We start from the raw sequence: 25,957 nt of genomic DNA, 5'->3' as shown, positions 1-25,957 counted from the left end.
AAGATTTTTTCTTTGCCTTTAGTTTTCAGAGGTTCAACTATGATTTGTATAGCTGTAGCTTTCTTTGAGTTTATCTTGATTGGGCCTTCCTAAGCATCTTGAATCTAGATTTTTGCCAAATTTAAAAGTTTGAGCAATTATTTTTGAATACTTTTTCTGCCCCAGCCTTTCTCTTCTCTTTTCCTAAATCCAATGTCATGAATATTAGATCTTTTATTGTTGTTGTTGTTATACCCCCCCATAGGTTTTGAAGCTCTTTTCATTTTCTTGGGTTCTCTCCATTTTTCATATTTCTGTTCTTTATTTTCTGTTATTTTATCTTTGAGTTTACTAATTCTTTCTCTTTTCCCCTCCACCCTGCTTATGAATTCATGTATTGATCTTTGTATTGTGTTTTTTTTGTATCTTTCAGTTCTGTCAAATTTAATATTTCTGTTAACTTGACTGGGTCATGACATGCCCAGGAATTTGGTCGAGCATTATTCTGGGTGATGTCTGTTAGGATGAGTTTGGATAGATTAATAGATTGAGTGAAGCAGATTGCCTTTCCCAATGTGGGTGGGACTCATTCAATTAGTTGAAGTCCTGAATAGAACAAAAAGGTTGACCTTCCTATTACAAAGGAAAACTTCTCTTACCTGACCACCTTGATCAGGACCATTGGTCTTTTCCTGTCTTTGGATTCAAAGTGAAACATCAGCCCTTGCGGTCTCTGGCCAGCCAGTTCTAAGACTGGTAGTACACCATCAGCTTTCCTGGGTCTTCAGCTTGCTGACTACAGGACTTCTCAGCATCCATTTTCACAAGAACCAATTCCTCATAATAAGCTTTTTTAAAAAAAAGAATGTCTACCTATGTTCTATTGGTTCTATTTCTCTGGAGACTAATACATATATTGGTTCTGAGAAGTGGGTGCTGCTGTAACAAATACTTAAAAATGTGGATGTTTCCTAAAAAAAAAGTAAAATGTGTAAGTGTCATTAGAACTGGATAATGGGTAGAGAGGCTGGAGAGTATTGTGGTGCAAGATAGAAAAAGCCAACATTGCTTAAAGGGACTTGATGATTCTGATAAAAGATGAGAAGGGAAAAGGAGAGCTGGAGAGAAAGCCTTCATCTTCTTAGAGAATCCGTAAATAATCACGAACAGAATGCTGATAGACATGGCTCTTCTGGTGAAGTCTTAGTAGAAATGAGCCACAGGTTAGAGGAAACTGGAGAGAAGGCAATCCTTGTTATAAATTGACTAAGTTGTGTCCAGAGCAGTTGGCTGAATTGTGTTCTAGTGTTTCATGGAAGGTAGAACTTGTGAGCAATAAAATTGGATATTTAGTCGAGATTTCTAAGCAAAGAGTTGAGTTCCTCATCATTGCTCATAGTAAAATATGAAAAGCAAGGGATGGATTTGAGAAGGAATTATTAAGCCAAAAAGAATTAGAATTTAAAGATTTAGAAAATCTTTAACCTTCCCTATTCTGGAAAAACAAGGAAGCTTGTTATGGAGAAAACACCAATGGCGTGAGTAGACAATTGCTTCATAAAATTGACGCCCATGATGTTGATTGGCTGCCTCAGCAGAAACCAGAAACAGTGACTCCAAAGGCAATTCAGAGATGATAAGGACTGCTGGTACCATCACAGGCCTCAGTTTCTTTTTTTTTTTTTTTTAAAGATTTTATTTATTTATTTGAGAGAGAGACAGTGAGAGAGAGAGCATGAACGAGGAGAAGGTCAGAGGGAGAAGCAGACTCTCCATGCAGCTGGGAGCCCGATGTGGGACTCGATCCCGGGACTCCGGGATCATGACCTGAGCCGAAGGCAGTCGTCCAACCAACTGAGCCACCCAGGCGTCCCCAGGCCTCAGTTTCAAAGGGCAGAACTGCCAACCAGCAGAACTGTGTGGACAGAGTTCTTGCAAAGAACCTTGACAGCTGCCACCCCACTAGGCCTGGATGGCAGACCATTGAACCAAAGAGGAAGATTCTCAGGCCTTAGGAATGTTCCTAGCTAGATTTTGGATTTGCATGGGACTTATCACCCTTTTCCTTCTGATTTCATTTTTGGAATCGGAATGTCTATCCTCTGCCTGCCCCACCGTTGTGTTTTAGAAGCACATAATTTGTTTGGTTTCACAAGTTTACAGCTGAAGAATTTTGCCTCAGGATAAATTGAATCTCACCCATATCTGATTCAGATGATACTTAGATGAGACGTTGGGCTTTAGATATTGGGGCTGATGCTGATATTAGTTAAGATTTTGTGCTATTTAGGTGGAATGGATATATTCTGCATGCAAGAAAGACATGAATTTGAGGGGGGCAGTGTCAAAGTGCTATGTTCTGAATTGTGTCTCCCCCACACATTACAATGTTGAGACCCTAATCCACAATGTTGCTGTGTTTGGAGACAGAGCACAATTAAATGACAGACACGTAACACAGACAGAGATTAAGATTAAGGAAGTCATAAGGGTGGAACCCTAATCCAATAGGATCGGTGCCCTTAGAAGAAGAGGAAGAGAGAGAAATCTTTTTCTGCAAACACATGCAATGAGGAAAAGCCACATCAACACATGGCAGAAAGGCAGCCATTTGCAAGCCAGGAAGAGAACTCTCACCAGAAACAAATTTGCTGGCACTTTGGTCTTGGACTTCCCAATCTCCAGATCTATGAGAAATAAATCTTGCTAATTTAACCACCCAGACTATGCTGTTTTGTCATGGTAGCCCAAGCAGACCAACATAACTTATAAAACTTCTGTTTGGTCTTTCCTTATCTCTTCTATTTCTTTACAGAGACCTTATAGTTTCTCATTTGTTTCAAGCATATTTTGAATTGGTCATTGCAGCATTTTATTATGGCTGCTTCAAAAATTATTTGTCAGGTAATCCTAGTATCTCTCATATTTGTTTTGGTATGTATTGATTTTTTAAAAATTCAGTTCGATCTTCCTAGTTGTTGGTATGATAAATAATTTTCTGTTGGAACCTGGACATTTTGTGTGTTGTGTTATGAGACTCATTCAAGTCTCCTGTTTTAGTTGGCTTTTTTTTTTTTTTTAAACCCTGCTCTAGCAGGGAAGGTTGAAGCATAGCCTCATTACTGCCAGGAGTGGGTAGAAGTCCAGGTTTTCCACTCAACACCCATGACACAGGGTGTATGGGGCTCTTTATTCTTGCTGGGCAGGTGCAGGATTTCCAGCTGCATACCGGACCTCCTCAGATACCAGATGAGGTAGGGTGCTTCTCTAGCATTGTGCAGTAGCAGAATTCTCAATTTTTACTAATTCTCTACTGAAACAGCTCCAGCAAGGAGCAGGAGGGACCTGCTACTGCTGGATTAATGTGGACCTCTGGGCTCCCCACATGGTTGCCAGCACACTATAAGGAATGGGTGTCATTACTGCCTCATCGGAGTGATGGTGCTAGTTCCCTTTCCTCGATGCCACTACGTTGGTGAGTTGGGAATCTGGTGAGACTGGAAGTCTGGGACCTTCACTTTCTTCTTGGTCAGCAGAACTGCAATTCTTCTGTGGTGTTTGACTGGACTTCTCTAGTTACTGTCTAAAAGTTTTCTGTCTTGATACGCTGACCCTTTCCTGGTCTTTGGGCTAGAGAGAGTACAGGCTTATGGTGGCAGTGTTACTGTACTTTGTTTATGCCTTATGTGTTTCTGGGTTGCTAAGCTTCTTGGGCTCCCGTCTGAGATGTATGAGGTAAGAATAAAACCATAGAACTCACTATTGGGTCATCTCTTGGGTACCAAGACCCCAAGACTTGTCTGCTTATTCTTTCTACAGATTCTTCCTATATTTTATGTCATGTCCAGGTTTTCTAGCTGTATTTAATGGGGAGAATAGGGAAAAATACATCTCCATTTTCCTGGAAGCAGAAGTCCCCTTACATGTGTTTTTATTTTTATTGATACTTCCTAGAGTTTGTTAAACCTTGAATATATAAATTGGTCTTTCATCAAATTTGAGGAATTTGATGGACAGAGACCACTCTTCCTTCAAATATTTTTCTGTTTCATCCTCTTTTTTTCCATCTGGAGTTTTAATTATATTAATTTTTTTAAGAATTGTTATCTTTCTGTATTCTTTATATTGAATAATTTACATCAGACTGTCTTCAAGTTCACGGACTTTTTAAAGAAAGATTTTTATTTATTTATTTTTTATGAGACAGAGAGCACAAGAGAGAGAATAAGAGCGGGAAGATGCAGAGGGGGAAGCAGACTCCCTGCTGAGCAAGGAGCCTGATGCAGGTCTCAATCCCAGGACTCTGAGATCAGATCACGACCTGAGCTGAAAGCAGATGTGTAACCAACTGAGCAATCCAGGCTGCCCTAAGTTCACTGACTTTTATGTCATCTTCAATATGCTGCTTAATTCATACAGTAAATTTTTTATTTAATATCTTTGTCAGTTTTAGAATTTGTATATGGTTCTTTTAAATAGTTTCAATGTCTCTGCTCAACTTACTCTTGGTTTTTCATTACAGAACATTACGTTTTTTCCCTTTCCACTCTTAAGCATAACCATTTAAGCTGCTTTAAAATCCTTGTGTGCTAAATCCAGGATTAAATCCTCTTGGGGTCATTCCACATTGATCATTTTTTTCTCTTAAGTGTGGGTCTGTTTTTTTCCTGTTTCTTTTACATTTAATATTTTGAATTAATTCCTCGATATTTCAGTGTTATATTGAAGAGACTGGATTCTATTAAACTTAGAGTATCACTTTCTTTTTAGCTAATTAACTTGACCAAAGGAAAACTCCAAACTCTGTCTTTGGTGCAGTAGGCAACAGCTGACATTGTCAGGTGGTTCCTCTACCTTAGTTGGGCTGACAGGATTATGCTCTAGGAATGCATAATTCAGGGGTAAGTGTTGATAGTGTAGAGTTCACATACATCCATTACATCAAGTTTGGGGCTCCTCTGTAGCTCTTTTTCTTTCTAGGATTTTACACTGCATTTTTCAGATGCATTATTTTGATAGCTCTAGACTCTTTTAGGTTCTTGAAACCCGTAAGACCAACCCATAAGCTTTAGTCACCTCACAGCTCTGACTCAAAGCTTTTTAACTAAAAAGGCATTCCCTTCTTCCAAGTGGCAACTCCCTCCAGTTTCTTCCTGTTTGTTCACTCTCTAGGGCCTTCAAGGAGTTACTTCTCTTTTACATGGTGTCCAGAGCTAATAGCTATTACCTGATTAACAAACACTGGCAGGAGAATTTCGTTTGACTCCAGGGGTTTCCTTTTGTATTGCTTCTCTCATCTCAAAGAGATGTTTGGAATTAGGAGAGGGGACTGTGTGTGATGAGCCAAAAGTTTAGGTTGGATGGAAATAATATATATATATTTTTTCCAACTATGAACCTTCAATGCCATGGAAAAATTAAACATATATTTATTGAGGGGAAGCAGTATAAGGGAAGGAAGCTTTCAGGAAGATTTATTTAAGTCATTTGTTGTCTTGGGGTAGCTGTGCACACCAGTGCTTGACAAGACTTCAAAAGATCCCTACGGCATCTTATTTGGGAATCCCTGATTCATGTCCCTGAAAGGAAATGAATTGTGTATGTCCCCAAGAGGAAAATGAGTTGTATGACTTAAAATTATACCCTCTTTGCATATGAAAATTATGCTCTTGATCTGATCAAAGGCAAAACACTGAAAGTGAAATTGTCAGTTTTTTCATCATTAATCAAATAAATTCAAGATAGTGTGATGTTTAAATATAATGACAATGATATGCAGGACAGGCAGCACAAAAGCAATTTTTGTGAAAGAAAATATATGACCCTCTAAATCCTTCTTCACTAAATTTTCTCATATTCAACAGCCAACCAGCTGCAGTTAAGTCATTTATTACATTCAAAGATAAAATACACATCTGATAGGATCTCATCACTTCTACAATCAGTCGCACCAAATGAGATCAATTGGTGTATGTATATGTGTATATGTGTGTGTGTGTATACACATATAATTTGAACTCAGTAGAAAACCTAAAATCAATATAAACACTTCTTGAATTCAGTAGAGATTTTGAACTTTCATGCTAAATTTCTTTTTTATCTGCCTGGTATTTTGAAGATTGGTTTTAGATGCTGCTTGTATCTTTATATCTGATGTTAATATCATTACTACAATATACAAAGCAATTAGAAGGATTTTTTAAAAGATTTTATTTATCTGAGGGAGAGATAGCGAGAGAGAGCATGAGGTAGTGGCAGGGAGAAGGAGAAGAAGCCTCCTCACCCACCAGAGAACATGATGTGGGGCTTGATCCCAGGACCCCAGGACCATGCCCTGAGCCAAAGGGAGATGCTTAACCAACTGAGCCACCCAGTTACCCCAGAAGGATTTTGATTTTCTTAATACATCAATCATGTTTATATACAGTTGTCCAAGGGCTAGAAAACTGCAGAAATTTCACCTTTCTTCAGCTTATATGGTTTCAGCACAGGGCAAAATAATTTTAAGAGAAGAAATGTTATTTAAGTTTTTTTTCTTACTTATCTTTCATCTTTTTTGATTTACTAAAAATAGCTGCTTGGCCAAGTAGTTCACTTATACCATGGGCATCTAAGCATGATGCAGAGGCTAAATGTGATAGTATAATGAGTTTCAAATTACCCAATCTAACAGTTCTCTGCTATTAGGAGACAAAGGAATGCAAATAGGTGTCATTATTCTAATGAGCCACATGCTCTGGCTTCTCTAATGCAGAACTGAATTAACAGACATTTCTGTTATTGCTATCTCTACTCTCAAGAATTGAAACAAATGTTGAAATTATCCCTACTTTACAGAGGGATGTTTTCTAGTCCATAAGGAAATCCCAAGAAGATAATGGCATGGCTTATATTTGGAAGTGAATGCTTAAATCAAGACTTTTATAAAAGAAAAAAAAAACTTAATTTTTTTTGTTCATTTTATTTGCGGAATGATGCATTAAATAGTAGATTAAGTCATGAGACAACATCTGGATTCATGAAAATATATGCTAAATTAGATACAGATGCCTCTTTGGTAAACATCCAGTGGAGAGAATTTCACAAAATCAGGGTAAATCTCCCTGTAGTGAGCTATTAGTTCATTCAAACATGTGGAATTATGACACTATTAGCTGCATTCATCATTCCCAGCATGTAACGACTCAGCATGAGTGTGGGTGATGTAGAACACAGATTTCAGAGTATCTAATGAGGGTACGATAGTCTGTGAGGTCTTGAAGCACATTGAAGTTCTGTCTGTGTTGTGTCTGAGTTTAGATGCACTAGTAAGCCTTGGTTACAGATACACTGGCTGTGTTCTTCCTTCTGCTGGGTGCAGTTAAGAATTACAGAAGCATGAGTAGTGCTCTGCTCCCAGTGAACTGAAGGACAATTGTATAATAAGATTAAATACCATTGTACAGCTGAAAGCCAGCTGGAATTCAGACAGGGAAACTCATCATGGGGATGACACTTTAACCTGGAAGGATTTGAGTAGAAGGCATAACCAAGATAAGGGCAAAGCACAAAGGACTAGGGGTTGATTAGTGGAGGGGATGAACACCTCCTCTGGGGAAATGACGGGATGGCCTTAATGACTCAAATGTGAAAGTATGAAAATAGTAGTCAGACTGGGAGACGTTTGTGGAGCAAGGGGAGAGTGTGCCGGACTCACTATTAGGGAGGTGACACCCAGAGCTAGGAATTAGCCTGAAGCAATAGAAATGCGGAGGGACGCCTGGGTGGCTCAGTTGGTTGAGCGGCTGCCTTCGGCTCAGGTCATGATCCCAGCATCCTGGGATCGAGTCCCACATCGGGCTCCTTGCTCAGCAGGGAGCCTGCTTCTCCCTCTGACTCTGCCTTCCACTCTGTCTGCCTGTGCTCACTCTCACTCTCTCTCTCTCTTACAAATAAATAAATAAAATCTTTAAAAAATATATATAAAAAAAAAATAGAAATGCAGAGAGTTGAGAGCAGGGTGGTGGCCAGATGTGACAAGTGGATATGAAGGCTCGAAGGATCAAGGATGACATTACGATTTTAGGACATTGTATGTAACACAGGAAATCTATTTTCTGTGAGGACATTGAAAGTAATTAGAAGAGACTACCAGTTTCAAGGTTTAGAAAAGCTGGTTGGTTTATGAGATAGTGGGAAACTACATGAAGGGATTTTTTCCTGTTCCCTCTAGCCTTCTGCTCTGCTTCTCACTCCTTTCCAAAAGAAGAGGGTCTTTTCTGCTGGGTGGCTGATAGTCCTTAGTCCCTCTTTCCTGATTTGTTCCCATTTAAATCCAAGAACATGGAGAGTGCAGTTTTTTGACTCTCTTTCTGTCAGACCAGTCAAGCCATTGACTGTAATTTTACGGACTGGACTGTGGAGTGGTTATGGGCCATTTGGCTGGCAAATCTCAACCTTCCTCTGGAATTCCTTTGGTAATAGGGCAGAAGTATTATCTGTCCATCTCCACCTGTAGATAGCTGTCCTTATGTCTCAGTTGATTCTAGGCAAGGAAAAAAGCCTGGCAAAGCCCCTCTTTTAACTTTTACCTGGTGACTCGAAAGCAGGGATACTGGGTATCTAGTAGGTTGTTAGAGATAATGTATGTGCATACATTCATATCTTACAAAGTTTGTAATCTAGATTGCAATCGGTAGGTCAGGTGTTGACTTGGACCTCAGCTCAGAATACTGAGGTTTAGGGAGGTTGAGGATCCTGCAGAAGGTCCCCCAGGTGATGGGTAATGAGATTTTCTGAGGCAGTTATTCTGTTCATTCCCATCTTCCATTTCAAAGAAGAGAGGAAGGCTGAGGACATGGCTGTCAGAGAAGTTAAATTCTGTATGTCTAGATTGCCAAATTCTGCTTTTTGGGTACAGCCTAATCAATATTTCTTCTATCATCATAGACAATGAATGCACAGAGTAAAACATTTTCCTACCTGGTTATTGGCAGTTCCTGGGTTGCCAGGTGCCCCATGTAGCCTGGCAGATAAGGCTAAGCACATTAGGTTTGCTTCACACATTGGGTTTCCTTTTGATTGACAGAAAGTGAATTCAGGTAGAAAGATCTTTTCATAGAGCTGAATCTGACACACACCAAGAATCCTTCCCACTATATGGGTACATTCCTAATATTTATTAAGCACCTACTTTGTCAGGCATATGTTAAATATTTGACATTGATGAATATACTTTGTCCTCACAGTACCCCTAGGAGATAAGAGTTATTTCCCCCAATCTACAGATGGGAAAATAGAGGCTTAAAGTTCATGCTGGTTGTTGAAGTTCAGAGTTGTGTCACCATATTTCTCTCACAGTTTGGCAAACACTCATTGCTTTTGAAAGACCTTGTAAATAAGGATTAATCATGACATCACTACCTCCTCATCAGTATTTGTAAAGCTAGACCTTAGGAAAACAGAAAGTGTCAACCCAGGAGAAGGAGCCACTCAGGCAACTATGATGAATTCCCCAGTCAGTTAAGAGTGAAAATATTTCAGACCTTCCTGCCTTGCTCTGCTGATATATGGTCAACAGGAGGTGAGCACTGTGTTTCTGGAGCTCTAAATCATGACAGATGATAACAGAACAAACCTGATTGCCTCATTTGCTGTTGTGTCTGGCTAAGAGATTGAATGCCACACAGCTGACACAAAGAGAAGAAGTGAGTGCTACTAAATACCCAAGATGAAATGCACAGGACTGATCATTTATTCCACCCTTAGTTCAAGGAAGAGAGCAGAACTCACCAGTGCTGCACTGTCATGCCAGAGGTCATACTGCCTCTTGTTGTTGTTACTGTTAATGCAATTAACGTTATCAATACCACATTTGATACTTACTAACAATTTGAAAAGTAAGATGATGTGAATTATTAGTATGTATTGTGACACTCATATATCACGTTGTGATTTTAAGTAACTTTTAAATTTTAAGTAAATTTTAAATAAAATTTAATTTTAAATGATTTTTATTTTTATTTTAAGTAAATTTTAAATTTTAAGTAATTTTTTAAAGTTTTAAGTAAATTTTAAGTAACTTTTATCTGGTTACAATTATTATTGTGTTCTTATAAGATAACTATTATAGACCCCTCACCCTCCCCACATACACACCAACAATGGAGAAAGAGGCTTGTGTGTCCAGCAAGTCTGCAGGTATCAAAACCAGCCTTGTCCCCAGCCACTGATCCCTGCAGCACAGACCTCCCTAGTCAACATGCTTAGCCTCAGGGCCCAAGGAGAGCCATCTGTAACTGTGTGCCATCTCCAATCTCCCCACAGAAATTGATGTCCAGCACTGCAGTTAGGAGAGCAGATGGGGTGGGGTCTGTGCCTTCCATAGGCCTGCTCCAGTCTCCACATCTACCTCCATGGCTCCACCACCCCAGGACTCACATCTGCATCCTCACTTCCTCACTCAGCCTCCCTCCAGGCCACCAGAGGGGACTTGTTCCCCCTAGACCTCTGTCACTTTCCAGAATGCTCCATGTGTCCTGATGTCCTTTCTCTTCTGACTCTCATATGTTCTATACTTCCTTTCCCTTCTCTCTTGAGCAGATCAGGCACCAAGTAGACAACTCCACGAGGGAAACATTGTTTCCTGTTTTCCACACTCTTTGTAGATACCATCTGTGTTCCTAGATGTTCTTAACTCTCAGAACTGACCCTGATGACTCTGACCCGTTACCCTGGGGTTTGAACTTGCTTATGAGCTTCTGGATTCACATTTTCCAACCTACTCATACCCCCAAGGGCTGGGGGTAGGGGGTGGGGAGACCCTTCTCTTGACCAGAGCTAAGATTCACAACTCCCTTGTGGATTGGGAGATAGAATGAAGAGGTATTAATGGGACATCTGCAGCCCTCCTCTCTGGAAATATAGCCACAGGGGGTGGGGGGGTGGGAGGGGAGACAGCTTCCCAGTATGAGACAGATGAGCTGGGGATAAGATATAGGGCAGGTGTAAGGACAATAGAAATGGAAGCTGCCTGAGTCACTCTGGGGACAGTAAGAAGCCAAGGGATCCTATCTCATCACCGTCTACTGTCTGCTCCACACTCACAGCCTTGGCAAGAATCCAGCAGGGTGCTCTGTTCAAGTCCATGTCTGAGTGCCATAGCTCTTAATATTCAGGGTCCTATAGCATTTACAAAGTAGGAAGGAGATAAAATCTCACTGTTAATTTATATGGAACTCAGGGCATCTTCACAGTCTTGGCATATGCCCAGTGTCTATGACTAGACATTTGGAAACCAGCTTGCTAAGGGACAGGGCATCATCAGCCCCTATATACATTCTCAGTGCCCAGAGCCACCCATCTCCTCAGCAGAGAAGAGAAATTACAGCAGAAGCACTTGTGTCAGGGGAACTCCAAAGCTGCTATGTGAAAAATACACTTCTATATTACTTAAAACTTAAAAATAGAAGGTCATGTTAAAAACAAAACAAAAGAATACCACTCAACATATACCTGCAATGTGAGTTAAGTCTAGATCCATTTTTCATCAGTTGCTTTAACAGACTATTTACTTCCATTTCATATCATTTATATACAGATAAATCTCAGAATTATATCAATAATTCTCATGGTTCTGCCCCAACCTTGCTTAGCAACTTTCTGACAAGTTGGCCTATCATTAGACCTTTGCTCAGGGATAGGGAGCACTGGTTATTGGAAAAGACTAAGTATCACATATCTACGGGGAGAAAATCTAGCAAAAGATAGAGAATAGTATACTTTATTGAAAAATATTTCCTTTTAGGTACTCTTTTAGGTACTTCCCATCTTATCAATAGTGATGCTGTCAGCTAGGAATGTTGGGCACTTGCCTAGCCATATTATTCATAGTGATGTTTCTCTGAGCAGAGCCAGTGCCCTGGTGGGATCAACCCTGTGTTTCTCGTGATGATTGCAAGATGCACCTCAGCAACAACCATTAGGGAACTTTGAAAAAAACATGTATTATTCACCTGCATGCCCGGGACCACAGGTAGAGAAAGGGAAAGAGAGAGCACAGACCTAGGGTCTTTTTATTGGGGACTAGGTTGGGGTGATAAGGGTTTGGCAGCTTCACTCTTTATTACTGCCAAATTTAAAACATAAGAGCAAGAATTAGGGCACAGGAAAGGAAAAGTGGGTGACTCCAGTGGCCAGCTATCTAGGTCACCCGAGGCTTTCTAAAAGGGGAACCTCATGGGTGGGGCGGCCTTGCTCTTTATTTAGTTGTGTAGCTGGCAGTGTGATCAAGAGGGATGTCTTTGAAGGGACTGCCTCCAAAATCAAAAGCTTAACATCAGGTGCTTGTAGGGACTCCTGGGTGGCTCAGTCATTAAGCATCTGCCCAGGGTCCTGGGACTGAGCCCAGCATTGGGCTCCCCGCTCAGCAGGAAGCCTGTTTCTCCCTCTTCCACTCCCCCTGCTTGTGTTCTTTCTCTCGCTGTCTCTCTCTTATCAAATAAATAGATAAAATCTTTTTAAAAATCAGGTGCTTATATTACAATCAAAAAAGCTTATTGTCAGTCACTTTCACTACGGAGACCTAAATATGTGGAGAGATACTTCATGTCCATGATGAAAAAGATATGATTCCAGAAGATGTCATGTCTTCCCCGGTATAATCTATAATAATACATATCCTGTTTAGTTCCAATATAAATCTCATCCGAGTATTTTTAGGAAAGTTGATTCCGACATGCTTCTGGGTGAGCATAGGACCAACAATAGCTGGGGCCTCCTGAAGAAGAAAAGATGGGGACCTGACCCTTCCAGCTCTTGGCATCTTCCGAACAGGACAGGAAAAGGGAGCAGAGCAGAAGATCCAGCAGAGAGAAGACCCCTGGATGACAGAAACCTCACTTGGTGGAGCAAAATCTGCAGATGAGCAGGTTGGAGGGATGGCTTGAATGAAGTCAGTGGCAACACAGAAAACTACATGGAGAAAATGCCATTGGATACCTTAAATACAATCAACTCCTGGTGATTAAGGCCCTAAGGTGAAGGACAATGCATTAAAACTTTGATTATGCACATGTAATATATAGTGTGACCTCAGAACAGGGAGAGCCTCTGAAATAAGATGCGGAGAGATGAAAAGATGGATAAATTAGACTAAAATTAATGTTTTTCCAAAAAAGAAAATAAAAGCCAATGATACAGTGAAATAGCCACAAATGTGAAGATCTGTGTAACATAGAACAAAATGTATCAGAATATATAAAGGAAACATGAATCAAATGAATAATAACATGAACATGTAAAGCAGAATATGAAAAATAATTTCACAAAGAAAACATAGCAAAGCCGGGGGGGGGGAAAAAAAGTGTGTGTGTGGCGGGGGGGACACTTCGTTTAATGACTTCTGGCCAGGAAGTAAAACTACAAAGCAAACAATGCAGTGATTATCATAAAATTCATTTACCACCTTGTAGGGAGGAGGGGAGCTTACAGTGAGTCATGCACAGAGGGTCTTGAAGCTTCTGGGGCTTTCCTCTGTATTAAGCTCAGTGTATCACCATACATGCTGATTTCATTATTTTTGAACTGTTATAGGTACTGTACTGCACATAAATGAAGAATAAAGGTAGTGATCTACATTAGCAAAGAAACATCTGCACTTTTTAGTAGAACTCTTGGTCATTCCAGAGACCATTCTCCTGGCTTCTATCTGTTAAGATCTCTGATCTAAGTGGATAGTTTTGCTGGTTCAGCCTAACAGCTGCAGGGGTCCTTCACGGTGCAGTGAGCTAGCCCCTCCTGGTGGAAAATTGCAGGGCATGCTGTCCTACTTAGGGAGGCCTCTCCTGCCAGCCGCAGCAGCAGACCTCTCTGCAGCTCTTTCCTCATCTCCTGAGACATCTACGGATTCTTCACCTGGGAGGGTGCATGGTTCCCTTCACCCTAGAGTGAGAGTCGTTCTCTGTTTAAGTAGCTGGGAGCAAAGCATACAGCTTTGTTCAAAAGGTGTCAGAGTGGTTGGGTGTGGCATCTGTTCATACTCATGGACTTGATGATGGGACAAGTGTGTTGGTTTACTTCCAGAGACCTCAAGAGACAGCTGGAACAAATAAGCCCGTCAGTTCCTGGAAGCCAGCTGCTCTTGCTGAGGTGGCCAGATTCTACTAGGTCCTGGGGCCACTCCTGAGCCATCAACTGAAGCCGGTGATACAGGCCACCCGGACAGGACATTCCCCGTGCCCTCCCACGGCAGTGCCTGCTGTTCCAGTGGCTTTGCTGTTCTCCCCTCAGCTTCTCAGACTCCAGACCCTGCAGCATCCTAGGAAGGCATGCCCCACCCTTTCTTTTTCTCCACCAGCACCCCTCAGGTGATCTCACCAACCTGTGCTTCAGCTGACATCCATATCCTGGTGATGAGAGAAGTCACTTCCATCCGGGACAATTCCCATGATCTAACTTGTACAACTGTCCACTCAGCATCCCCAAGGAAAGCCCTCAAAGGCCTCAACTCTGACATGTAGGCACCTGCATTCCTCCTCTTTCACTGGATGCCATGTCCTTCCAGAATCTCTGCCATCCTCCCACATGCAAATGACCTGTCCAGACGCCCAGACTGGCCACCTTCTCCCTCTCCCAGCTCACATGATTTGTTAGCACCTGGACGACCCTTTCCTTTAACCTGGATCCCAAATTTCTCCTCTTTGTACCCTTGCCCACCACTATCATCTTCCACCTAGATTATTTTAATATTGTCATAGGCAGTCTCCCATTTGTCTGGTTCCCACCTCTGTTCTATTCTCCCATCTCAGCCAGATGGATCCTTTTATTTTTTTTTTAATCTCTAGATAAATTAACAAGTTTATTCACTAAATGTTCATCAAGTTTTATGGAAAGTATAAAAATTTTATGAAAGTTATAAATTGTTCATTATTTTCTATTAAGGAATGTAAGAAAAAATTCTAGAAATAAATTTACATTCAGGTGCCATCCAACTGACTCTAGTTAAGCATAATGAAGAGTATAAATTTTATGACAAAGTTAACCAAAATCATCATGAATTCCACATCCCTCAATATTTGATATTTTCAAGGACAAAAGTAAAATAAAAATGTCTATAATATGAGATGTCTTTATTTCTTAATTTCTCTTTCTGCTGCTTCACTGTTGGATATAGAGACGCCACAGATTTCTGTACATTGATTTTGTATCCCGTGACTTTACTGAATTCAAATTATCAGCCCTAGCAGTTTTTTGGTGGAGTCTTTCAGATATTCTATATAGAGTATCATGTCTTGTATATAGAGTATACAAGTTTTACTCCTTCCTTGCTGCTTTGGAGGTCTTGTATTTCTTTTTGTTGTCTGATTGCTGTAGCTAGGACTTTCAACACTACATTAAATAACAGTGGTCCATTACAGTTCTTCTTTCACCTTATGCTTAAAATTAAATAAAAATTATATTGTTAGAACCTACAGTTTAAAGTTATAGAATCTTAGTAACATTTGGCTCAGCTAATTAGTTAAACCAGATGGATCCTTTTAAAGCATGTTAGAATATGTCTGTGTCTTCTGACTAGCTCAGAGCAAAAGTCAAAGGCCGAAAAATGGTCTTGAGGCACTGTTTTTTAAAAAGATTTTATTTATTTATTTTCCAGAGAGAGAGAGAGAGAGAACATAAGCAGGGGAGAGTGGCAGGCAGAGGAAGAAGCAGGCTCCCTGCTGAGCAGGGAGCCCAATGCCGGACCCAGTCCCAGGACCCTGGATCATGACCTGAGCCAAAGGCAGACCAATTCAGCCACGCAGGTGGCCCAAAGCACTGTTTTATCTGGTCTTTTCCTCCGCCCCTTGCCTGGCTTTTCTCCAGGTATTGCAGCAGGACCTTTGCAGCATCCATTCCTCGGATGCTCTTCCTCCTGACAGCCACGTGGCAAACTCCTGCACACTTCTTGGGTCTCCTAAATTAGGCCTTCGCAGACAATGCCATTTAAAATTATGCCTCCTCCCTTTTCATAGCTTGTAGTTTTCTATAGCATTAACAAACCTGTTACATGTTTTATGTGTATTTGTCTCCCTCTTCCCTTCTCTGTTCCTCATCTACCTGTCCTAGTTTTCTATTGCTCTATGACAAGTTATCACACACTTAGCAGTTTAAAGCCGTACATATGTAACTAATCTTATCATGATAATTGTTTCACAATTCATACATATATCAAATCTTTACATTGTATACCTCGAGCTTACATACTGCTCCATGTCATTCATATCTCAATAAAGCTTGGGAAAAGAAAAAAAAAGAAAATAATATCTTTATTTTCTTAAGAGTTCTATAAGCCAGAATGTAGTGTGTTTGCTGGGTCCCACTGGCCAGACTTATAGTGTTGGCAGGACTGCGTTTCTTTCTGGGGGTGAATCTACGTCTAGCCTCATTCAGGTTGTTGGCAGGGTGCAGTTCTGTATGGCTATAGGTTTGAAGTCCCTGTTTCCTGCCAGCTGTGGTGTGTTTTCTGCCGCGGGTGGTCATTCTCACCCTTTAGAAGCTGGTCACATTCCATGTCCCCTTCCTCCATCTTCAAAGCCAACATTGATGGTCAAGTACTTTCTTCATGCTTCAGATTTCTCTGAGCTGGGTCTCTGACTGGCTCCAGCTGGAGAAAGTTCTCTGTTTTTGAGGGCTCAAGTGATTATACTGGGTGTACTGGAATAATCCAGGATAATCTTCTGATTTAAAGGCCTCTAGCCTTAACTCCATCTGTACAGTGCCATATACCATATAAGGTAACATTCATAGACATGATACCAGGGGGAGGAAGTCTTACCTACCATGTCACGCTCCCACCAGAATAGCATTGGACAACGGGACGATAAGTACCAGTTGCAATGTGGAGTCTTCATCATAACTAATGCTCTCAGGTGCTGCTCATGTGCTCAATGCATTAGTGCATTATGGAGCTTGTATCGTGACAGCAGGAACCCCAAGAAGTAGCTGCTGTTACTGCCCCCATTTTACAGATGGAAAAGATGAGGCACAGAGCTTAGGTGACTTTCCCAAGACCACAGAGCTGGGAAAGCCCCCAGCACTGTGGTCTCAGCCCATGCAATACTGTACCCTACAGAGAAAATACATGCTAGGAAGCACCAGGCACTGATTGCTGACCACCCAGATCTTTAGGAATGAAAAGGATCTAAACAGTGGTGACATCTGCCCTGGTCTGACCACCAGGACCTTTAACTTTGACCTTCCACTCATCTCTCTTGCTACGTTTATAAACATCTTTGGTTGTGCAGGCTGAAAATATTTCCTTTCATTTATACCACCTTCTGCTCACCCCCATACAGATGCATATCCTAATTCTGAAGTTGTCTATGTCTGGACTAATGGCACCACTAAGTCAGTGGTGGTGGCAGAAGATGGCTCCAGGCTGAACCAGTACCACTTGATGGGGCAGACGGTGGGCACCGAGAACATCAGCACCAGCACAGGTGAGACCAAGTGCATGTAGAATGACAAACCCTGGGAGAACTTGGTGCTCCTGTGGTATGTTGGTGGGGAGGATTCCCCTCAGGCTCACTTCAGTTCTACTTAGCAATCTGGGGCATGGCTGTTGCTGTGCAGTGCTGGCCACAAGGACCCCTCCAATTCAGGTCCCAGTTCCTGCAGTGGCCTACAAAGGCACCAGCTGCAGTGACTGGCAGTACTGAGAGCCATGGGAGGTGTAATCTCAGGTGTGTTTGCCTTCATGTGTGCACACCCCTGTGATTGCATGTTCTGCCTGGAGGATGCACGAACCTGCTTATATAACAGAGCTCCTGCTTCAAGCACTGAGACACAGAGGCAGTAGTAGTCTCTGCAGGAAAGGTAGACAGCTTCCTGCAGGTACTCCTGTTTACTGCTCCCCTCCTGTTCTGAACATTTCTAAGATTTCCCAGGGGTTGAATTTTGCACAACAGCATCATAGAAACAGCTGAGGCCTCACCAAGAAGGAAGGGGCTCTCACTCTCACATGCATAGGGCTGGGCTGAGTACCACAGGCCCAGTACAACCTGACTTCACCTAACACAAAATGGGTGAGGTGTCCAAAAGGACAGAGGGGGTTCTACTTTCTGCACTTGAAAGGTGTGTCCCCGGTTGACTCCTGGCCACAGGGGGCCCTGTTTTAGCAATCAGGAGGCTTGGCTGTTAGCAGAAGAGGAGATTCCACGGCCTCAGAGAGTCTCTAATGCAGAGAAGAAAAGTATAGGCTGGATGGAGTGGGCCCTGTAGCAGGGATGAGTTGCAAGCCCCAGAAGGTACCCTGGTCAGCATCACTCTTTCTCAGCATTGCCAAACCTCAGAGCTGGCAGGAAGTGCATGCTGCTTCTACATACAGACTCCCAGATCCTACCCACTGGCCTTATTGCTGGACATCCCAGGGAGAGAGAAGAGAGCCTGGCAGGACTGAGAGGGTGGTAGCCTAATTTTGTGGGAATAAGTGAAAAGGTGGTGTAGCAGATATGTAGGGTAAAGAATTGCCATGTTAATATGGGATGCTACAGTCCAGAATTGTTTCATATAGTTCTTTAAAAATGTATAAATGGGGTTTATGCCTCTATTTCTGTTCTAAAAAGATGGTCTTTTTAAAAAACATTATTTGATATTGCTACTTTCAACTCAAAAATAAAACAAATTGGTGAGGCGAAGGGATGAGCAAAATGGGTGAAGGCGAGTGGAAAATATGGACTTGCTATTAAAGAATGAGTAAGTCACAGGAATAAAAGGCACAGCATAAGGAGTATAATCAATGATACTGTTTAGGGATGTATTGGGACAGATGGTAGCTACATTTGTGGCAAATACAGAATAATGCATAAACTTGTTGAATCACTATGTTGCACATCCAAAACTAGTGTCACATTGTGTGTCAACTATACTCAAATTAAAACAAAACAAAACAAAACAGAATGAGAACAACAACAATAAAAGCATTATAAGCAAGAGAGTAATCTCAAACCCTACTGCAAAGAAATAGAATGGCATTTCCCCTCTTTTCAGATGTCAAGGAGAGGCAAAGTTGGATCATTATAAAGATCCAGTCCTTGCTCTTAAACATATCTCATCCTCCGTCTCTTTGTTGCTGCTTCTTTCTGCTGTAATGGAGCCCACTCAGCCACTCTCCTCTGCTCTGACCTGTCTTGGAACTATGAGGACAGTGTGGCCTGCCTCTGTTGGCATGTCGCAGGCACTCCTAAGGATTTTGATCTCCTTTTCTGCAAGGGGGCAGATTTTGCTGCATGTGATTTTAATGGTTCCCTCTGCCTATGACATCTGGCACGCCGTGAGAAAAGGCATGTAGGGACACATCCACAGCTGGCCATGCTGAGCTCTGGGCTCCGATTCCAAAAGCAAGCGTCGGAGCTTGTTATCTGGCTCAGTTGTCCCAGTGCTCCACATTGGTCTCCAGCAGACCACCCCCCAGATAGACAGCTCCCACTGCGTCTGCTTTAGGGGAGGCCTCAAGCCCTTCTCCCCACTTTGCAGTTCTACCCAGCCATGCCATCTACTCCTTGTAATTCAGCAAAAGAACTCTTGTCCTCAGATCAGCTTAATTCTGCTTCTGCTTCTCAAAGCAGCCTTCTCATCTCCCCATAAGCAGTCCCAGAGATGGACGGTGCAGAACAGGAAATACTCAATAATATTGTAATAATGTTATATGGTGACCAATGATGGCTACGCTTATCATGGTGAACGTTGAGTAATGTACAGAATTGTCAAATCAATATGTTGTACACCTGAAACTTATATAACATTGTACGTGAACTATACTTGAATAAAACAAATAAACAAACAAAAACATCCTAGCCCTGGAGATTCTCCAGCTGACACCATTCACACACCCCCCGACCACAGCCCATCTCAGCTCCTTACCAGTTCACCATCAAGGCAGCATCATTCTCAGCAATGAACGGAAGGTCCCCGCTGGCCTCCCACACTGCCAGGCAGATCCAGAGAAGTCCCTGGGGCATTGTCAAGGAAATGCCCCAATCTCCCTGGTAGGCAGCAGGAAGGGGGGCTGCCAAGACCCGTGGCCTCCTCCAGCTGCAGTTGCTCACCCTCCACCCAGGTCTGGCAGGGAGCACGGAGCAGGGGGGTGGTCACCCTTAGCTTCTTCCAGCCTTCCCTGGCTGGGAAATAGGAAGAAAATTTCTCCACCTGCAACAGGGCTCTGTGATGTCCTGAGTTATATCTGGAGAGGCTAAATCCTGAAATCCTGATGGCAGTAGCAGTGAGGGGGTGGGCAGAGAGTGGCACAGATTGTGACCAGGGATTAGGAAAACACACAAATCTGATTTTCCCCAGGAAAAACATCCACCAGTAAAGGCTCTTCAGAAGATGAGGCTCAGAAGACTGACTTATAATTAAGAAATCCCTGTATCCTCCATTCTTTCATTTACTCCAACAATATAAACGAATAGTTTTCTAAGGGGGAGATGGAGAGAAGGACCACCTCTGGTCCAGGAGCAGGAAGGACAGGCAAGACTCTAGGACAGGTGACTGTCCTGCATTAATTTGCTTATTTGCAGGGGAATACACAGTCATGACGGCTCATTTCCATCTGAAGAGGAAGATCGGTTACTTTGTCATCCAGACCTACCTTCCCTGCATAATGACCGTGATCTTGTCACAGGTGTCCTTTTGGCTGAACAGAGAATCGGTCCCTGCCAGGACAGTGTTTGGTGAGTGTCTCTAAGCCTACACTGGTGTCTTGGGACTGCTTCTGACTATCCCCAAACAACAAAATCCTCTAAACTCCTAGTGATTACTGTCTGTTCTGTGACCTGGAAAACAAATAGACCTATTAGTTAAGAATCCAGTGTTAGGGAGGACATGTATTGCATGGAGCACTGGGTGTTTTATGCAGACAATGAATCATGGAAAACTACATCAAAAACTAGTGATGTATTGTGTGGTGACTAACATAAAACAATTTTAAAAAAAAGAGAGAATTCAATGTTAAGGATTAGGAGTTAGGATGGCTCTCTAACAAGAGTTTAAGAAATGATGCAAGATCTATTTGATCATTGTTTCCATTTTGAAAAGCCTTTGCTGGTAGCCTTTTTTTTTTTTAAGGTTTGAAACTGCCGGCACTCTGTCTTATGTGATATTTTGCTACAGTATTTTCATACTTCTCCCAAAGTACTACTTTGTTATCAGGCAGTTTTCTTTGAAGCGTGCGTGCCACTTTAAAATGAACTCCCAAGGGCATTCAATCCATCATATCTTATATGGTAATGATAAATCACATATCTATATATCATATACACCATCATATTTATGGGGTATATGATTTGAATATGTGGACATTTGCATATTACATAATGCATATATATATTATACATAGATATTCACATAGACTTATTTGATAAGAATCTAGAACAACATCATTTGACATCCCTAAGACTTGCGTTAGGTATAGCAAAATCTAGTTCAGGAGGTACCTTGGCAGAGCAGGCATAGTTAAGCATTTAACTCTTACCTTGAAGCTCTGCTTCCTCACATCTGAGTTGCGATACTAAAAGTAGTTTTGCAGGTCACTTGTGATAATGGATGCTGACATATTTCTAAACGTTAAGGTACACTTCATGCCTCAGCTCTTAACTACTGCGAAGAAGGAAGCCATGACCTGCATTTTATGCTACCACTACCTAGTCTGTAGGAAGTCTAAGAGCCCAGGGAGTTTCTAAGTGATGGCCCAGGAGTATTCCTGTCAGACTATTTCTCTACCTACGTGGCCAGCTACACTTGCTTCAGAAATGTTTCAAAGGGGTATGGAGGTTCATGGCCAGGCAGTGCTTCCCCAGTAGTTTAGGGGAATATTAGTAGGTGGGTAGGAAAAAAAAAATAGTTTGGAGAATGCTGGATATTAGTTTCTGTTTCTTCTGGGAGATTCCCAAAGCACTTTGGGATGTTCAAGGACCCAAGAAGTTCAAGAAGCCTATTTCAAGGTCATGCACAGAACCCTCTCCCCCCCTGCACAATGATTAAGTGGGTTTCTAAGAAAAATCAAAGTTGCCTACTGATTTTTCACTATGCATTAATTCCACTCATGGTACCATGCTCGGGGAGTACATATAAATACCTTTGAAGGATGACATTGGATGCAAACTCAGCTGCTCTGACCACCAGTGACATGACATACTTGGTGCTCTGATTTCCTAGGGCTCCATAACAAAGTGCCATGCCCTGAGGGGTTTAAACAATGGAAATTACTTGTTTCAATTCTAGAGGCTACAAGCCCCAAATCAAGAGGTCAACAAAGCTGGTTCCTTCTGAGGGCTGTGAAGAAAGGGTCTGTTCCAGGGTTAGGGTTAGGACAGGCAATTCCAGTGTTCGCACCCTATGTGCATGTCTGTGGTACCAGTCATATTGGATCAGGAGCTGCCCTAACAATCTCATTTTAACTTGTGTTTGCAAGTAAGATTACATTCTGAAATTCTGGAGATTAGGATTTTAACGTATGAATTTGGGGGAACATAATTCAACCCATAACAAGTGCATTGTGCCCACACGCCCACACAAAACTGTGGTAAGGAGGAAGGCATCGCACATGTGGCAGCTGCGTGGGCTGTAAAGAGTCCTGCAGACCTGGATCTGAATACAGGTTCTCATTTGCCAGCTAGTGAAATGGGGTACATTGCTAAGTATTTTTAAATCTTTAAGCCCGTTGCCTGTGAATTGGGATAATAAGATTGTGGCTTAGATCAGTCTGGCACTGAGTGGATACTAGATAGATGGCTCATAATCAGCCAGTCCTCAATGTCCCCCTCCAGCAGTCTGGCCTTGCTGCATGGTCATTGCAGAGTTTCCACAGAAGCTAAGGCAGACAGGCACAGGCACCTCACACAAGGGCTTTGAGGGGACTTTGTTCCCTCTTGGGTAGAGTGAAGTGCTGAGATCCAGATCCAGATTCAGACATGGTTCTTCTCTTGAACTTGGCTCCTCGAAGTTTCCTGGAAGTAAGCCCTCAAAGTTGGGTTAATCCATGTAGAAGCAAGTCTGTCTCTAGTTTGCCTTGAGCCCAGTACCCACAGGGTACATAGCACATTTTATTGAAACTCTTCACTAGATGCCATGTGAATGTCATTGCCTGTTATCTATTGGGTATTGCCCCTTTGCCACAGAGGGGTATGACCTATTTAACACATCATTGTTGGACATGAGCTATCTGCTGGGCTTGGTTCAGGATAATAGGAACACAACATATGTATATATATCAGACCCAAGCCCCACCTTCCTCAGTTTATATTCTAGAGGAAGGAGCCAATCAATAAGATAAATCAAATAAGCAATATTATAAATGCTATGAGTTTGTTAAATGTTAGGAAATCAGGAGAGAGGGGCAAGTTCCATCTGGGGTTAAAAGTAACCAGTTCCTTTCCTATGTTCATCTGTCACAGTCAAGGGTGTTACACTGGGGTCTGGGTGCCGATATTGATACTTGTTTCCATTCTCCTTGCCTGACCTCCCGTCACTAACAACCACAGGGGTGACCACAGTGCTGACCATGACGACCCTCAGCATCAGTGCTCGGAACTCTCTGCCCAAAGTGGCTTACGCAACAGCCATGGACTGGTTCATAGCTGTGTGCTACGCTTTTGTGTTCTCTGCGCTGATCGAGTTTGCTACCGTCAACTATTTCACAAAGAGAGGCTGGGCCTGGGATGGCAAAAAGGCCTCAGAAGCCGCCAAGGTCAAGGTAAATTTTCGCCCTTCATTTTCATTTTTTCCAGAGAAAATGTGCCTGATTTAAAATAGCAAATATAAGACAAGTGCTTCTCCTCCCTGTCTCCCATCCCTCCAGTGAAAAAATGACCTCCTGCTTTATGTTCAAGGTCCCTATCAAGTCTTACTGCAACAGGTCCTGTTTCAACTTTGTTTTGAATCATCGGCTTCGATCAAGCAAGAGGTCTCATGCCATGTGAATGGCTTGGACTTGCATAGATTTTATTGCATATATATTATTTTTGCTAAAGTATCTCCTGTCTGTTCAGTCATTACTTGTCCAGTTTTGAATTATACATCTTCTCTTCACTCTTTTGTCACTTCAAAGCAAGAGATCATCTGCAGGGTAGCTTTAAGGAATGAGGGGAGCGTGCCACCTACTAGAAGCCTCAAAAGACATTCTGTTCCACTGAGGAGATGATTTGGTTCACTTAAACAATGCACAGTAATTGTGGAAAGCATTACTCTGTTCAAAGCAATTCAATATTGGGTATTTAGAAGGTGATCGGTGCCTAAATCTAAGGAATTGTTGAAGAAAACAGGTCACACAGAATTCCAAGCTGCTGAACCATGTCCTTGGTGAGATGAGAATAACATATATGGAACAGAAAATAAAACAGCACATGATAAACTGTGAATTATACCATGCATTAAACAAATAGGCAAAGCTTTTCCCCTGAGACAAGAGCAGGCCAAAGTTAACAGGGTAGACCTGAAGTAAAAATCTGTCCTTGAAAATCAAAGATCTGTCCATGAGAACTCAGCATGAAGGGAGTCCTGGAAGGTATTCTAGAAGACTGGAGTTGTATGGCCTGACCTCCCAACCAGGGCCACAAACCAGGAAGGGCAACCCAAGACACTTTTTACTGAGAACACAGCTGTGTCTCACTGATGGCCTCCTACTTGCTTTTTGCATTTAACACAGCTATTTCCTTCCTCCTCCTCACGACTCCCCTCCCATGCCAGAGTTTCAGTCTGGGAAAACCCATTTCCAAGTCCAGCTTTCCTGTCTGGCCATGTTGGATCCATGCTGGATCCTCTCAGGGGAGAAGGGACAGCAGGAGGGCCTTGACAAGCAGCAACCCCAGGAGTGGGTGTTTTGGGGGTTGGAGACCAAGTGAGGGAGTAAGAGTGAGATGACCATAATGGATGATTGATGGTGACCTGGGAAAACATTTGTAGAGGGAGACTAGGGATTCTTGACCAAAGCATCTGGACTTGATGATGAAAATAAAAGGAGCCATGGAGGAGGTTTGCAGGGGGAGGAACATGAATGGAATTGGGAGGGAGGGCTTCCCAACACCCAGCACTATGTTGCCGGAAGTTAAATGATTGCTAAGGGCTGGGTCTTGGTGGCTATGTGACAGTGGACTAGAGACAGCGAAGTCTGAGTAGGAAATCAGGTGAGAGTCTATTACAGGAATTGAGGCCTCAGGCTCATATCTTAGAGTTTAAGAGAAAGGGATGGGTGGAGAGCCCCAAAGTGTCATGTAGGCTCACCATCCTTGTCAGCCACCACTTTCACACTTGGCTCCACTGTTGTTACTCCTTGCCATAGACCCATATCTGAAGGGAGAGGGAGAGATGATGTTAACATAGATTGCCTAGTCCTAGATTAGCACTGATCTTTTAGAATAAGCAGTACACTTCAGTGTCTTGTGCAATTTCAAGACTACATGTTGTCCTCCAGAAGGCTGTGGTGCTGGGGATCCTACCATTTAGGACTGAAAGGGGTTGTGCAGCTGAAGCATCAGGACATCTGAAGGCATTCAGGCAGGGAAGTCACACATGAATTAGTGGTTAGTACATATTAATTAGTAAACATAGTATTAGCCTATTGAATAAACTGACTTTTACTTAGAAGTAGAGAGCTTGAAAAATAGTCTAGGTTCACCATTGTCACATGTTGGGATCTCCAGAGGCAAACATCAGCTAAGGGTTTGGGGTGAAACACAATTTTTAAGGGTGAACATCAGTGAAAGAACAGACCTTATTTGGAGCAACATTCAGTAGAGGAAGAAGTTGAAGTCTACCCTGAAGGAGTTGGAGTTGAAGGATGTCTCCCACCCACTCTGCCCGCAGTTGGGCAGCAAGTCATCCTGGAAAGCAGACTGGGGAACATCTCTGGGAATGCTACAGCCATTGTGACTGCTGAATCCTGGGCTGCTGCTCATCTCCCCAAGTAAAACATGCATTACCAGGACAGATTAGTGTCTTCTAAAATATCTGTTCTTTTCTTGGCCCC

The 25,957-nt window shown here is 42.3% G+C and overlaps 1 protein-coding gene across 5 annotated transcripts in view; it reads left to right on the top strand.

The window, feature by feature from the left end:
• GABRA5 (gamma-aminobutyric acid type A receptor subunit alpha5) overlaps nt 1–25,957 on the top strand; it is an 84,122-nt gene that overhangs the window by 53,928 nt on the left and 4,237 nt on the right. For all 5 annotated transcript variants that reach the window (XM_082736020.1, XM_082736021.1, XM_082736019.1 and 2 more), the window contains 3 exons: nt 17,292–17,435; nt 20,514–20,666; nt 23,475–23,686. In XM_082736020.1, the coding sequence (XP_082592146.1) occupies nt 17,292–17,435; nt 20,514–20,666; nt 23,475–23,686 (509 nt within the window). The remainder of the gene's footprint in view (nt 1–17,291; nt 17,436–20,513; nt 20,667–23,474; nt 23,687–25,957) is intronic.

This window comes from Mustela nivalis (assembly GCF_964662115.1).
Source record: "Mustela nivalis genome assembly, chromosome: 6".
Lineage (NCBI taxonomy): Eukaryota > Metazoa > Chordata > Mammalia > Carnivora > Mustelidae > Mustela > Mustela nivalis.
The sequence above is the reverse complement of the archived record's forward strand: the minus strand, read 5'-3'. Positions and strand labels throughout refer to the sequence as shown.